At 45.3% G+C, this 17,098-nt stretch overlaps 1 protein-coding gene across 1 annotated transcript; it reads right to left on the bottom strand.

Moving 5' to 3' along the window:
- Positions 1-37: 37 nt before the first annotated feature.
- On the bottom strand, positions 38-17,035 carry LOC122921738 (V-type proton ATPase subunit D). Its single transcript, XM_044271944.1, has 9 exons — positions 16,889-17,035; positions 12,243-12,360; positions 10,606-10,685; positions 9,975-10,042; positions 8,988-9,032; positions 8,792-8,895; positions 7,058-7,124; positions 5,355-5,433; positions 38-429 (listed from the first exon to the last, which is right to left on the bottom strand). The coding sequence occupies exons 1-9, from the start codon at positions 16,927-16,929 to the stop codon at positions 288-290; spliced, it is 744 nt and encodes a 247-aa protein (XP_044127879.1). The 5' UTR covers positions 16,930-17,035; the 3' UTR covers positions 38-287.
- Positions 17,036-17,098: the final 63 nt, after the last annotated feature.

Below are 17,098 nucleotides of genomic sequence, written 5' to 3' on the forward strand. Positions count from 1 at the left end.
AGTGAATCTGCCAGGCAATGAATACAATAAGACCAGGTTACTGGACACGACTGCTCTTTTACTGTCATCGCAGGGACAATCACGCACAATAACTTAACGGTCATGCAGGCTTCACCACGTTTTAGGGACGGCTGAGAGAATGGTGTCTTGGGTTAACTAACATTGTACTGAAGGGCATGGCTGCTCCCAGTGCCCATGGATGAAGGTGGCACCAAGCATGTTCTTACAGTTACAACCCCTGGGATTGAGGTCATTCATATTATACAGTGTGTTCTGTTCCAAGCGCACTAGTCGAACAGCAGGTCTTCATCTCGATCTTCAGCCAGGAGGTTGGCCGGCTCAGAGCCCCTGGAGGAGTCCTCCCACTTCAGACGCTCCTTCTCTGCCTTTTCTTTGATAATTTTCTTCTTCTCTTGAATCTTTTTCAATCTACAACAAGATAGAAAATCCCTAATTATTTAATGTGAACATTAATTTGCCTAACGAACATACAATTCTCGTCTCGCAGTGTGCCTTCCTATGTCGGGCAGTTCCGTTACTTGCTCCCAGACTTGACGTTCCTGGCGTTTCCTCTTAAAGGGGTTGCCTGCTTTTTCTTCATTAGATCAGTGGGGGTCTGACTCCCAGCTCCCTCGCCGACCAGCTGTCTAAAGAGACTGCAGCGCTCCTACCGTTTACCATCTCAGCCATCCCATTCACTTCTATGGGACGGCTACTTCCTGTTCAAGTTAATAAGAAGGAGCAGTCCCGTTGAAGTGAACGGCTATAGAGATGCGGACATACGCGGCTAAATCGCCGCTAGCATATTCGCGATATATCTGTCCTATAGGGCTGTGTGATTTTATTTTCTTTAAAAAAGGATTTTAGAGATATGTAAATTATTCTTGTAGGTGCCCAAGGGGCTGTACGAACCTTCCTGGTGCCCAGCCGTGCCCCCCTGTGAAGGAGCCCAGCACCGCCTATGTCCTCCGAATCTCCTCCTTTCATCAACGATAGATTGCCGTGAGCTTGCGCATGCGCAGTGTCGGTATAGTGTTCCTTCCCTGTGCTGGCATCAGCCTCAGGGAAGGAACTGTGCATGCTCGAGCTCGCGGCAATCTATCGTTGATGAAAGGAGGAGATTCGGAGGACATGGGCGGTGCTGGGCTCCTTCACAGGGGGGCATGGCTGGGCACCAGGAAGGTTCGTACAGCCCCTTGGGCACCTACAAGAATAATTTACATATCTCTAAAATCCTTTTTTAAAGAAAATAAAATCACACAGCCCAAGTTTTTTTCTGTATAGATTTTAAGTTAACTTGGTGACAGAATCGCTTTAAGAACAAGTGTTTGCATTATCAGTGTGGCTCTGTCTGTGCAGATACAAGACGGATCCGCACCGAACGCCAGTGTGAAAGTAGCCTAAGATCTAATTACACCTGCTCAGCACTGCAGTCGCAATGGCGAGCACGACTCGTACGAGTGCTGCCTTCTCTTCAAACAGCTGATTGCTGGGAGTCAGCCCCCTGTCGATTTGATATTGATGACCTATTCTGAGGATAGGTAATCAGTATAAAAAAAAAGTTGACAACCCCTTTAGGACGTATTTCACCTATTTTGCAAATCTGACCAGTGTCACTTTAAGTGGTAACTTTAAAACGCTTTGACTTATCCAGGCCATTCTGAGGCAGTTTTTTCGTCACATATTGTACTTGATGACACTGGTAAAATAGTCAAAAAAATTCACTTTAATTTACAAAAAAAAATACCAAATTTGCCCAAAACTTTGAAAATGTCCAAGTTTCAATTTCTCTACTTCTATAATACATAGTAATACCTACACAATTAGTTATTACTTTACATTCCCCATATGTCTACTTCATGTTTGGATCATTTTGGGAATGACATTTTATTTTTGGGGGATGTTACAAGGCTCAGAAATTTTCTAAAACCAACTTGTCAGGTCTGAAGTCACATTGTGAGGCTTACATAATAGAAACCACCCAAAAATTACCCCATTATAGAAACTACACCCCTCAAGGTATTCAAAACTGGTTTTACAAACTTGGTTAACCCTTTAGGTGTTCCAGAAGAATGAATGAAAAATAGATACAATTTCAAAATTCCACTTTTTTTTTTAGCAGATTTTCCATTTTAATATTTTTTTTTCCCAGTTACAAAGCAAGGGTTAACAGCCAAAGAAAACAATATTTATGGCTCTGATTCTGTAGTTTACAGAAACACTCCATATGTGGTCGTAAACCGCTGTACGGGCACACAAGGAAAGGAATGCCATACGGTTTTTGGAAGGCAGATTTTGCTGGACTGTTTTTTTGACACCATGTCCCATTTGAAGCCCCCCTGATGCACCCCTAGAGTAGAAACTCCAAGAATGTGACCCCATTTTAGAAACTGCGGGATAGGGTGGAAGTTTTGTTGGTACACCTGTACCAACGTGTCAATTCAGACCTGCGGCTTTTCATGTTGCGGGCGGCGGTGCCATCGGGTCCCCGTTGGGCTGTAGGGGGGACCCGATGGCATGGAAGGCAGCACAATGTCTAAGGAAGACATCACGCTGCCTTCCGGTGACGAGCCTGTGAGATCCAGCCCCCCATATTAGGTATTGCCGCGTCCGTATCGACCGGCTCTATAAACATATTACATTACCTAACCCCTCAGATAAACACCGTAAAAAATAAAAACTGCTGAATGAACAATTTATTTTTGTCGTCTTACATCACAAAAAAGAACAACAGCAAGCGATCAAAAAGGTGTACGCCCACCAAAATAGTACCAATCTAGCCGTCATCTCATCCCGCAAAAAATGAGACCTTACCTAAGATAATTGCCCCAAAACTGAAAAAAACTATGGCTCTCAGAATATGGAGACACTAAAACATGATTTTTTTTAATGTAAAACTTACATAAATAAAGTATACATATTAGGTATCGCCGCGTCCGTAATAAGTTGCTCTATAAAAATACCACATGATCTAACCTGTCAGATGAATGTTGTAAATAACAAAAAAAAAAAAACTGTGCCAACACAGCTATTTCTTGTTACCTTGCCTCACAAAAAGGTGTAATATAGAGCAACCAAAAATCATATGTACCCTAAACTAGTACCAACAAAACTTCCACCTTATCCCGTAGTTTCTAAAATGGGGTCACATTCTTGGAGTTTCTACTCTAGGGGTGCATCAGGGGGGCTTCAAATGGGACATGGTGTCAAAAAAACAGTCCAGCAAAATCTGCCTTCCAAAAACCGTATGGCATTCCCTTCCTTCTGCGCCCTGCCGTGTGCCCGTACAGCGGTTTACGACCACATATGGGGTGTTTCTGTAAACTACAGAATCAGGGCCATAAACATTGAGTTTTGTTTGGCTGTTAACCCTTGCTTTGTAACTGGAAAAAAAATATTAAAATGGAAAATCTGCCAAAAAAGTGAAATTTTGAAAATGTATCTCTATTTTCCATTAATTCTTGTGGAACACCTAAAGGGTTAATTACGTTTGTAAAATCAGTTTTGAATACCTTGAGGGGTGTAGTTTCTAGAATGGGGTCATTTATTGGTGGTTTCTATTATGTAAGCCTCACAAAGTGACTTCAAACCTGAACTGGTCCTTGAAAAGTCTGTTTTTGAAAAATTTCAAGATTTGCTTCTAAACTTCTAAGCCTTGTAACATCCCCCAAAAAATAAAATATCATTCCCAAAATGATCCAAACATGAAGTAGACATATGGGGAATGTAAAGCAATAACTATTTTGTAGGTATTACTATGTATTATAGAAGTAGAGAAATTAAAACTTGGAATTTTGCTAATTTTTTTTACGCCATTTTACCAGTGTCATAAAGTACAATATGTGATGAAAAAAACTATCTCAGAACGGCCTGGATAAGTCAAAGTGTTTTAAAGTTATCAGCACTTAATGACACTAGTCAGATTTGCAAAAAATGGCCTGGTCCTTAAAGGGGTTGTCCGGGTTCAGAGCTGAACCCAGACATACCCTTATTTTCACCCCGGCAGCCCCCCTGAGCCTAGCATCGGAGCATCTCATGCTCCGATGCGCTCCAGTGCCCTGTGCTACATCGCGCAGGGCACAGGCTCTTGTGTTTTCAATAACACACTGACGGGCGGTAACTTCCGCCCAGCAGTGTGTTCGGTGACGTCACCGGCTCTGAGGGACGGGCTTTAGCTCTGCCCTAGCCATTTTACTGGCTAGGGCAGAGCTAAATCCCGCCCTTCAGTGCCGGTGACATCACCGGGGTTCCTGTCAGCCCCATGGAGAGCCCGGTGCGTCACCGGAACTCCTAAAAATGCCTTTGCCCTGCGCGATTTAGTGCAGGGCAAAGGAGAGCATCGGAACATTAACTGCTCCGATGATCATGTCAGGGGGGCTGCCGGGGTGAAAAGGGACGGATGTCCGGGTTTAGCTCTGAACCCGGACAACCCCTTTAAGGTGTTAAGCCCCATTTAACATGCACTCAACATGCATTCCTATCCAGCGCACTCAAGGTAACTTTTTGTAGGCGTCTTTAAATTGGATTTCTGGGATGTTGCAATTGATTGCCCATCAATAGGAGATGGATTAGCTAGCTGAACGGACCATGATGCATCCCCTTCATTGCTTAGCTGTGCCCGGTATTGTAGCTTTGTCTCATTCACTTGAGTGGCAGAGAGCTGAATCCCCAGGTACAGACACTGCCATATGAGGGGCTATTCTCATTACAGAAAGACCCTTTAAGAGGCGAAAACAGAAGCAGAACTAGGGTGCAATGTAGCCTTTCAGTTCACGGTGGGATCCGACGAGAGCGACTACACGTGTAGTTTCAGACAATATTTTCCATCTTGGCAGATTCGTTTAGCTGTCAACCACTCTAACACTGGCGTTTTGGCTTTCCGTTTGCGAGATCCGTTCAGGCTCTCACACGCGGTCCAAAACGGATCAGTTTTGCCCTAATGCATTCTGAATGGAAAAGGATACGCTCAGAATGCATCAGTTTGCCTCCGATCAGTCACCAAAACACTGCTTGAAGTGTATTGCTGTCTGCCATGTGGTGCGGAGTAAGACAGATCCATCCTGGCACACAATGTAAGTCAATGGCGACGGATACTGGCACAGTAGAAAACTGATCCGTCTCCCATTGACTTTCAATGGAGTTCATGACGGATCCGTCTTGACTATGATACAGATAATACAATTGGATCAGTTCATGACGGATGCATGCGGTTATATTATTCTAACAGATCCGCCCAAAACGCGAGTGTAAAAAAAGTAGCCTAACATGGTCGTCCGAAATTCATCATCTTGTGACCTAAGAGGGGTCTTCATGTGAGATCGATAGCAATAATGTGCAGAAGAAGTCATGGTTACCTGTAGAACTCTTCTCTTTCACGCTCATCGAGCTCAGTAATGATATAGGACAAGGTACGCTCAATCCTAGGTATAATGACTGGGGAGAGGAGACAAAGAAAGAATGTCATTGACTTCGCTTCCTGGTCAACAAAGATTTTGACTGTATGAATGTTCTCCTAGGGCATGTCCATATATTTTGAGCTCAAGAACAAAATTCACTGACGATGCAAGTAATGGGGTCATTTATAATCCACCCACATGGTATGGTGTATGGAGAAAGATCCTATACTACTAAAAGGTCTACATACCCGAGTCTGCTGCTGGGCAAGGGTATGAGTGGAGAAAATGCAAGGCGGGTGGCACTCTGAAGCAATTTTATTTTTCTTACAATAAGCCACACCTAATCCCCTTTACACCACCTATAGTCCCTTAGCGCCACCTCACAATAACAATACTTAGTGCCCTCGACACAGTATAATGCCTCTAAGTGCCACCTCCCTCCCAATAGGATGTCCCCTAAAATAGCCACCACAGGGCGATACTTCTTACTGCATCCAATTTATTTGAATATTCACCTAGCCCACATTCCCTCTGATGAACAGAGTGGAGCAGGTCTGTGACTTCCTGCGTTTAAAGGGGTTATCCAAAGTATAAAACATGCCCCCCCCCCCCATATAGATTATACATACCTCGCTCCCGATCCCCACACGGGTGCCGCTGCATCTCCCCGTTGTGTGGATCAAAGCATCTAGCGACAGGGGGAGGAGCCAATAGCAGGCCACAACAGGGACGAGCCTCCCTAGCATCGCGGGTGACGCTAGGGAGGCTCATCCCCTTCTGCTACTGGCTGCTCTCTCCCCCCCCCCCTCCGTCACACGGTTCAGAAGCGATGAGAGTGCCAGGGAGCGGGATAAGTATAATGTATATGAGAGGGCCCGGGCGTTGGGGGTCATGTTTTATACTTTGGATAAACCCTTTAGGCTGAGTTCACACGAGCGTGACAGATTAGGTCCGGATGCGTTCAGGGTGCGTTCAGTTAAACTCGCACCATTTTGCAAGCAAGTTCAGTCAGTTTTGGCTGCAATTGCGTTTAGTTGTTCAGTTTTTTCCGCGCGGATGCAATGCGTTTTGATGCGTTTTTCACGCGCGTGATAAAAAACTGAAGGTTTACAAACAACATCTCCTAGCAACCATCAGTGAAAAACGCATTGCATCCGCACTTGCTTGCAGATGCAATGCGTTATTAACGCAGCCCCATTCACTTCTATGGAGCCAGGGCTGCGTTAAAAACGCAGAATATAGAACATGCTGCGATTTTAAAGCATTGCAGAAGTGATGCGTGAAAAAAAATGCTCATGTGCACAGCCCCATTGAAATGAATGGGTCAGGATTCAGTGCAGGTGCAATGCGTTCACCTACTGCATTGCACCCGCGCGGAAATCTCGCCCGTGTGAACTCAGCCTTAACCACCAATGGCAGAGAATCGGTGAAGCTAACCGCTTCCTGCTTCACCATTGGACTCAACTGTATCTGCATCCTGAGGATACAAATACAGTAGAAATCAGGATATGCAGAGGTCTGGATAACTGGCAGCCTCAGTACGATGCCAGCTGGGTGTCCCTGCTCTACAGCAACCTCCTAGATATTCAATAATGAGTAATACAATATAGACAAAAGCAAAAAGGGGGTAGGAAAAAAAAATAAAATTTTGATTTCCTTACCATGTTCTATGGCGTTAACACGTCGGTTCGTGATTTTAATGGCTTCATCTAAAGTGACAAATGAAGTCTGCAGTAATGTACAAGAGAAAAGAGTTGGTTAGTTGCCTTGAAGAGGACCTGTCACACGCTGGAAATTTTAAATCCTCGTGCCTCCCTCACTTGGCTCCAGTGAATATTGTGGTGGAATTTATTCTTCTGTGCCGTTCCCCCGTCCCATTCCCAAAATACCTGGGACCATTAGTTTCTGTGCCCAATAAGTAAAAGTGGCCGTGTATAGCCAAGGGAGAGTGAATTTAGTGTTCAGACAGTTCATGCTGATTGGACTCCCCCTTGAGCAATGGTGACCACCCCCTTGGCTATGCAAAACCACATTTCAGGAACCATGGGAGGAAGACTCCGTGGAGCTGTGCCGAATAAGGGAGGTTCAGTGATGTAACAGTTTTGGCAGGTGACCGGTTTCCGAGTATATAAAAAAATTATTTGCTGAATAAATTAAAAGTTCTACAACTTTCTACAGTTTTAATTTCTTGCCGTTATCAAGCTCTTAGTTTGCTGTCAGTGAATGAGAACACTCAGGTTTGCATTCAGAAGCTGTGTACATGTCCTGTTCCAGACTAGCAGACAGATGGGTGAAGCTGCTGATAATGTACTTAAAAGGGGTTTTCCAAAGTTTTTTTTTTTTAAACGGCGAAGACCGGGGACTGTATAAAATAAAAAATAAAAACGTACCTTTTAAAATGTCCATCCGATCCTCACTGGGACTGCAGTGGTCAAATGCAGTTTATACTTCATGTGACCGCTGCAGCCAATCAATGGCCTCAGCGGTCACATGACGTTCATGCACATGTGAACAACTGCAGGCCCAGCAAGGATCAGAGCCGCGGGACATTTTAAAAAGTAATTTTTTTTTTCTTCGTTTTTCTACAACCCTATGCTCCTTGTCAATTTTTTACTCTCAAAGCACTGTCTACACGGCTCGCACAGAGCCTGCTGTAAACACAAGTTTTTATTAACTAGCTACTTTTCTATCCAGGCATGCAAGGGACGGCTTGTAATTTCCTGTTATGGCTGAAATAACTTGCATTTCTTAACCTCTCTCTATATCTGCTTGTGCAGCTGACACTGGCAGGGAGGAAGTAAAGGGCTGCAGTAATTCAAGTCTCCTCCTAGTATGGCTTATATTGAAATGAAGGTTTAGCATGGCAGTGATTATAGCTAATAAACCACTATTTATAGAATATAGACTTAAAATGTACCTGACAAGGACTATACATCACGTCAAATGGCTGTAATATTATTGCGTTGCTGTGGTTTCTAGTGTATTGAATGGGAACAAGTTACGTTATATTTAATACATCTGCAAAGTTAAAGGGCTATTCCTATCTTATAAAGTAAGGCCTAGGTTATGCCATCACTTTATGATCAGTGTGGGTGTCATCGAGAAGGATGGGGCTGCATCCTCTTCCAAGTTATCCATGCCCAGTGGCGCCCCAGCCATCCAATTGCCCCATTAACCTAAATGAGTACTGCTGCACATCAGTTATTGGGTGGCACTGCGGTCCCTTATTTCTCAGGGAGATTCAAACTCCAAGACATACAGCAATGGTATAACCTAAAGTGTTCCACCACTTTACGATGGAAGCGATATCAGAAATTCCAGTTTGGTAAATGTCCCGTATACCCCTGAATGTAGATATATGTACATAAAGACTAAGGACACAGATCAGGCTATACCTGCAAGGAGGCCAGTTCTACCAGCAGCTCCACAGCCTTTGCATAGTTCCTCTTCAGTTTAGCGAGCTGTTCTCCACCTCTCGCAAGACCCGTTAATTCATAACCTGAGGGTACGAATACAGTGGAGGTTGGAGAGAGGATGCATGTGTACAAGGAGAGACTTGGGAGGGTATAGGAGAGAATCACTCATACTCACTATCTCCTCCTTCTTGGTAATGCTCAAACACAGGTAAGGTCACACCTGGGAGAAGGAAGAACAGTCAGTGTATGGCACGTCCTTCATATCTTGCGTCCATGAATGTCTGACAAGAACTTCCCCTCTACATTTCTATACCATTCAATCCACAGCAGTGCTGTAGCCACCGCCATAGTGGTCACCATATATGACCTTATACCAATGTAGAAGACTAAAGTAACCCAGAAACCACCTGTCAATATGAACAGCAGACAGATGAAGGACATTGTAGATGTATTTTTCAAGGTGTGGTCTACACACTCGAAGCAGCTGAGCTACCTTCATTAGTATAAGTGCAAATTTCAAGGGCTGGTCCATGATTAGAAGACCATGGCTGCTTTCTTCTAAAAACACAGCACACCTAGACATTGGTTATGTCAGAGATTGCAGCTCCACTCATCACTGTGAAGTACTACATGTGGATGCTGTGGAGCATCAACTGCGGTCAGCTCCACTGAAGTGAATGGGGCAAGGGGCAATACCACACAACCTGTGGACATAGCCATGTTCTTCTAATCCTGGACAACCCCTTATTGACAGCTATGGCCAGTTGTTACATGCTGGCTAAAAGGAACTGATAAAATGCTCTATAAGCACTGGTTTAGTGGTGTTTTCAAAAAGATTCCTAGCATTTTCTTTTTGACTGTAGTCTGCGTTTTTTTCAGATGTTTTCCCACAGACTTGTCTATAGTTAAAACCAGCTTGGAAAAAAAAATAATTGCAAGCCTAGTAAACACCACCTGAAAAACCACTTGCCAAGGAAAAGATGTAGCGTGGCAGGAGCCTAAAAGTTACCTGCAAAATATATATATATTTTTTTTATATATGAGTTGGTTTCCTTGCCAGTCTCTGTACAGCCAGGCCTCCTGTGATACCGTCTCCGGTGTGACGAGAAGACATCACGGGAGGGAGGTGCACCTGAACCCCTCATTACACCCTGTCCATTACCTGCCACGTTGTCCTTCTTGGCTCTCACTTTAACTTGGGCTTTATTCACATTCTGGATAATCGTTGTACTGTTGAGGAAAAATACTACATTAGGCCGAGATCAATGGAACCTAACATGAATTATAAGAGGGAGGGTGCCCGGGTATCACTACATTCACATTCTGCTCGCCGTATGTGCTAGGAAAATGCGCAGTGTCTATACAACCACCATTCACCCAACAGAGGCTGTTATTTTTTTAATTTTAAACTACCTAGGGGTGATATATATACATATATACACACACACACACACACACACACCATTGTATGGCTATACCTTGCCATATGTCAAAGATGTGTGTCAGGCAAGTCTCTAGACATATTGCTCCAACGTACACATAGTGTGAACTGAGCCTAACACAGCTTTTAGCTGAACGCCCCAATCCTTTTCCCCCGAAATTTGCCATCAGCAGAGGGAGCGGGGACACCCCCATACATGCGAGACAGCTTCAGTCACACAGTAGATCAAACTTACAAACTCCTATGACATAAGGAATTCTGGTCGTCTCTGTACCTGCTACATCCAGGGACATTAATATTTGGACAGTAGGACGTGAGGGATCAAGGTGTATCTAGAACAGGTTCTGCTCACCTGAAATCTCCTGCAGTGAATTTGGCTTCAGCGAGCGAGAAGGCAGCTTCCCTCATCACCTCCCCCATAAGCATCTTGGTCTACAACACAAATGTCAATGAGAAACGTAGTCACCTCTGAAGACAGAAATCATATCATCTGTACTTACCCTCCTAGAGACAACATTACACCAGAGGAGCACAGGTTTCCTGGCCTGGAGGCCACAGTAAGTCTTAAAGGGGTGTCCTCATCTATGCCATAAAATGTGTGACGGAGGGGGTTGCAACACTCACCTAGTGAGAGAATGGGGGTTCCCTGTTCAGCACACCGGAGAGGAGAAGATAAGGTGTCCACACAGCTATCACCGTTGTAGTTTGTGGGTGCTGCAGAAACTACAGTTGTCCACATAAATGACCACCTTTCCATCTTGTCTCCTCTGGAGTACTGAGCAGTGTCTGGGGAACCTCATTCTTCTGATCAAATTAAGTCCCAAAAGAGGACTTTTCCTGCTCTAATACATTGGGTGAACAAGTACATCCCTCTCTATAAGACGCTGTATTTGAGAGAGTCTGGTCATGGTGGTTGGAGTTGGAGGCCACAGCTTTTCAGCTGCTGGTCTGTTTTTCTTATGTGCCGGCCTCCACTCCAGGTGAGCAATGCCCATGGGGCGCGTTTCCCACAGGGAACACTCATCTGAGACTACCCTAAGAAGTTAAAGGAATATTCTGGCTAGAAACAGATGCTTTTAGGGTTTTTGTGACAAATGCAAGGCCTGAGGTGGTCATGAAGGACACAGGGATTCAAGAACACCAGAATATTAGTCATGCATTGCCCCCTACACCAGTTCCAACCTCAGTGTCTCCTAGTGCTGCCAGCTAGGCACAGTCCCCCATTATTGATGGTATCTGACCCTGCGCCAGTGTTGTATGCAATCTCTCTGACAAGGAAGCTGCACGTTAGTAGCCACCAGAGGGCGCTCACATACATCTTGACCAGCACTGGGAGCTAATGACAGCCCTCCGCTCTCAGCTTAGGCCTTTGTAAGCCATAAATTGTGGATCTTGCCGCCAAATTTTTATTTTTTTTAAAAACTTGCACGCAAGAACGGCCAATAGGATATGTTGAATTTTTTTGGGGCTGGGCAGAGGCACAGACGTACGGATGAGGACAGCACAAGTTGTACAGTCTGCATCTTTTGCGGCCCCATTTAAATGAACGGGTCCGCAAAAATGTGGACCGAAAATACGGCCATGTGCATGAGGTCTAAGAAGGATATGACGGCCATGTCTCACACATGCCCGTATTTGTCCAGATATAAAATGGTAGTGGAAATAGGTATGATGCATCACTGCTGAAATTTTCCACTCAAGAATTTGGCGCTCAGACAGTCTTTACCAGGCGGTGACTCAACGGGGAAGATTTATCATGAGGGGACTTTTGAAAGTCAATTCTGCAGGCGTCTGCTTTGATGTAATTTGCGCCAAATTTACTAGCACTTCTGTCTGTGTCTAAGATGCCTTTTCCCCAGAGTCGGATTGCAGCGTTTTTTGCTTTTTTTTTTTAAACGTCGCTGTTGGAAAATTTAGCTTACATCAGCGTGACGGGCTAAGCTCGCCCACTTTTCAAAAGTGGAATGGCCAATACACGGCGGGTCTCACCTCTATAATTTTCTTGAGGATCTGTCGGAAGCGCATGGTTAAGGCATCAGACTTTTTCTTCAGCAGGTTGCGTCCCGTTTGGGCGCCTTTCAAACGAGCTTTCATGATGGTCTGAGCCCTTAGGGGGAAGAAAAAAAAACGGAAATGGTTACAGAGCACAATATAAATCAGCAAAACATGGATCCCGGATGTGAGCATGCCGACCACCACCAAGGGTCCGGCTTTGACGGCACAGAAAATATACACTTCCGATTTTCAGGCTGCGATCAAACCCTAATCCGTCGCAGATTTTACCTGTGCAAATCCACAGCCATTCCGTCCTGTGTGGATTTACCTACAACCCCCTCCCCGGCCCTCTGTCGGACCTTTAACCCCTTAAGTCCTGGGCCCATTTTTGGTTTAGCATTTTAGTTTTTTCGTCCTCACGTTCCAGTAGCCATAACGTTTTTATTTTTCAGTTCACATAGCCCTATGTGGGCTTATTTTTTGTGGGACAAGATGTATTTTTTTTTTAATGGTACCATTTAACTTAGGCTACATGCACACGACCCACGGATCCGCAAAAAAAAACAAAAAACGTATGCCATCCGTTTTTTTTTGCGGATCCATTGTAACAATGCCTAAAACGGACAAGAATAGGACATGTTCTATTTTTTTTTTTGCGGGGATACGGAACGGACATACGGATGCGGACAGCGGATCCGTTAAAATGAATGGATCCGCATCCTATCCACAAAGAAAACGGAACGGACACGTAAAACAAACAACATTCGTGTGCATGTAGCCTTAACATGTCTTTTATTAGAAAACAAGAACAAAATTCTGTGTGTTGTTAAATTGAAAAAACAAAACATAATTCTAGGTTTTTGGGGGTTTGACATCACGGCGCCAAAAATGACCTGACGGCTCAATAGGAATGCGGCGATACCAAACTTGTATAGGTTTTTATTTAGTTTTACTACTTATGTTACTTTAAAAAAATAAAAACCCTTTGCAAAAATCTAACTTTTCTATGCATTGCCATTTTTTTTTTTATATTTCGGTCTACAGAGCTGTATGAGGGCTTGTTTTTGGCGTAACGAACTGTAGTTTTTATTGGTACCATTTTTGTGGCACCTATGGCTTTTTGATCACAGTTATACAAAAAACAGTGATAAAAAAATGGCGAATCGCATGTTTTTCATTCTTTTTCCGTTACGGCACTCACCGGACAGGAATTTTTAAAAAAATATATTTTACTAGTTTAGATTTTTTTCGGGAATAGGATTTTTACACTCTCCCTGGTGAGCTGTGCCTCGTGCGCAGCTCAGTATGGAGATTTCCACGGAGTGCTTCTGCCATGGCAACAGATCGGAGCCCCGCGATTTCACTGCGGGGGCTCCGCTCGGAAGGCAGGGGGAGCCACAGAGAGAAGGGACAGAGACCTTCAGCTGAGATTGGGACATCATTTGCGACAATCACCAGGTTCCTGATGACAGAAGCCCTTTAAGGAGTCGTCCTTCTCATATCAGTCACCTTGAGATCCTGATCAAGGGGGCAGGGATTTTTCTGGGCTCCATTAATCCCCCTGCACAGCCCTCAGTCGCCCCCTCCCAGAGGCACACTGTCCCGTGCGCAGCTTTCCTCTGCGATACATAAGAACGTGAATATCCGCTTTCCGCCGGTTTGTACTGTCGTGGTCTGGCCGGAACGTCGCCCCGCGCCCGGCTGGATCTAGAACGTCCGTTTACTCTAAACACATCCTATGTTTACCCTGAAGCAATGCTTCGCTCCAGCCACACCTTCAAGGAGGCCATGTCTGCTAAATGCAGATACAGATGGGACATAATCAGATCACTACATTATTAGGCCACGTTCAGCCACGGCAGAATCTGCAACAACGTACAGAACCGTACTGAGCTGACAGACAGACTATTTCCGAATCATTACCTTGCGGAAAAGACACAGACACATTTTAACCTTTTAATGCTGGGATCAGCTGTGGGAAAAATACGACTCCCAGCATACGCACTTGTTTGGCTGTTGTTAAAGCTCCCATAAAAGTGAATGGATCATGCTGGGAGTTGTAGTTTCCCAACAGCCGGAGCGTTGGAGGTTGCTGGCCGCTGTTTTAACGGATAGAGCGAAATCCGAGTCCACGGGATAATATACGTCAAAATCAAAGTGAACGCGGCAAAAATAAAGGGGCAGACAAAATTAGGGCACAGTGCCACTTAAAGGGGGTTTCAGGAGGTAACTGGACAACCCTTTTAACTTCCTGGCATGGGGTGGGGGTCTATTTGTACCAAGACCCCCATGGTTTGGTGCACATTCCCTAGTATAAAGCCATGATTAGGACTGCTTCCTATACATGCTGGAGGAAATCTCCAGGCCCAGATGGTTCCAGTAGTCTGTATTCGGTGAACAGACCACTGATGTATATCATGCCAGCCTTTATGAGGGGTCCATAGCACCACCCGACAACAATTGTAAAATGAGCAAATCCCTTAAGAACACTTTTGCAGGCAATCGCTTATATTACAATTTCCTAATGTGCGGAGTCTCCAAACTGAATATTCGCACGAAGCAATACGTTATCACGAGACATAACATTAAGGGTCCATTCACACGTCCGTTTTTTCTTTCCTGATCTGTTCCGTCTTTTGCGGAACAGATCTGGACCAGTTCTGTACCCATTCATTTTCAATGGGTCCTGAAAAAAAATAATAATAATCGGACAGCTCAATGTCTGATTTTTTTTCAGGACCCATTGAAAATGAATGGGTACAGAACTGGTCCAGATCTGTTCCGCAAAAGACGGAACAGATCAGGAAAGAAAAAACGGACGTGTGAATGGACCCTAAGACGCAGGATTGAGGTGGTAAAGACTTCCTCCAGTTCAAGACTCTATGTTCAGGGCAGAGATGATGGAGCATGAAGGCTCATAGCAAGATATATAGTCAGAAGACCCCTTTAAGGTGGGAGACGTAACAGATGACAAATATAGTGCTGCACTGAGGTAGGAATTTTTTTCCCCCGAAGGTTTTGGGCTTCAAAATTGGAACAACGAAGGAGTTGTCGGACCCCCAGTGATCACGATTTTCATGGGCTTACCCCTTTAATAGAAAGGTTTGAAGAGACTTTTACCGACTCTACCTGTAGTATATGAAATCTCTACTAATATATATTGTGGGTCCCCAGGAACCCCCACAATCTGCTGGATGTCCACTGTGAGAAAGCTTACTAGCATAAAGCCCTCTGCTTTGGCTAAGAGGGTGGTGGTCCGGGGCCTGAAGGTGGATGAGGTCTGGAGAAACAACCTCGCCCCAAAGTTTAGCAAACTCCACAATGGAGGATGTTGACACTGGACACAACTACTGTATACAGTAAAATAACACAACTGGATGACGTGAGGGCGCTATATACAGGGTGGGTGGCATGCCATTTACTTATAAAACCAGAACGTACCCATATCGAGGGGGTTGTAGGCGTAATCTTACCTGCACTCGAGAAGCAGAAACCAGAGCCGGATTAAAGGGGTTCTGCAGGGACCAAAGCCCTTAGGCATCATCATATGGACAATGCCCTTCAACTGTGCTGATCAGTGGGGTCCGGGGTCAGACCCCCACCAAAAATGTATATCTTATCCAATATTAGAATCCCGGAGAACTCCTTAAAGAGGGGCCCACACTATTCTATATAGCAAATAAAAGAAATGCCAGTGGGGGTTCGTTTCTTGAAGGCCCCCACATCTGATTGGCTGGGTTATGTACAGCCGGTGGAGGATCCAGGGTCAGGGCACCCAACTCGTGTCTACAATTAAAGGGATTCTCCAGGATTCGAAAAACAGCGCCACACCTGTCCGCAGGTTGTGCCTGGTACTGCAGCTCAGGATCCACTGAAGAGAATGGGGCTGAGCTGCAATACCGCACACAACTTGTACACCGGGGGGTCAGCAACCTCTGGCGCTCCAGCTGGGGTGAAACTACAACACCCAGTGGGAGTTCCAAGGACATGTGCATGCTGGGAGTTGTAGTTTCACCACAGCTGGACGTCCGAGGTTGATGACCCACACTGTAGACATTTGAATTGTGGTGGGGAAAAAAACATAGCCATCTTTTTTTTCTTGGATGAGCCCTTAAAGGGCTGTCACATGATGGGCAGGATACCTACATTCCTTAAAGGGGTTCTCCGGGCTTTTAAGATTGACGCCCTACATTCAGGATCGGGTATCGCACCCTCACCAATCAGCTATATGACGGGAAGGTGCGCGCCGTGTGCTGTCTCCCTTCTCACCGTAGCAGCAGAGAGACGGCACAAGCACACGGCGCGCACCTTCCCGTCATATCGGTGAGGGTGCTGGGCGTCGGGCCTCCACCGATCCGATACCCTGAGGATAGGTCATCAATATTTAAAGCCCGGAGAACCCCTTTAACACGGGCAGCTCGGTGGTTAGCACTGGCGCCTTGCAGCGCTGGGGTCCTACGTTCGAATCTGACCAAGGGAATTTAGATTGCAAGCTCCAGTGGAGACAGATAATGATGTCAGCGCCATATAAGTGATTATAAGTAAGAAACATGGAGCCCCCCTTTAAGCCTCATTCACCAGCAGTGACCATGACGCAGGCAGACTAGCACACCGTACACACAGCAGCCATGTATACGTACATCCGGGAGGGGAACACCTCGATCCTGTCCTTGCCCGACATCTTGTCTTCAGCTCAGCCTCAGCCGCCTCTGTTGTCACTGGAGCAGTCACAGGGCTTTAGCGCAGGGTCACGTGATGCGGTGTGCCAGGGGGCGGGAACCCCAGCCAGTCACCTGACTTCGCCTCAGCGCAGACGCTGCATAATCACGTGACTTCTCCTCAGTCCCGAA

This window comes from Bufo gargarizans, chromosome 11 (genome assembly GCF_014858855.1).
Source record: "Bufo gargarizans isolate SCDJY-AF-19 chromosome 11, ASM1485885v1, whole genome shotgun sequence".
NCBI lineage: Eukaryota > Metazoa > Chordata > Amphibia > Anura > Bufonidae > Bufo > Bufo gargarizans.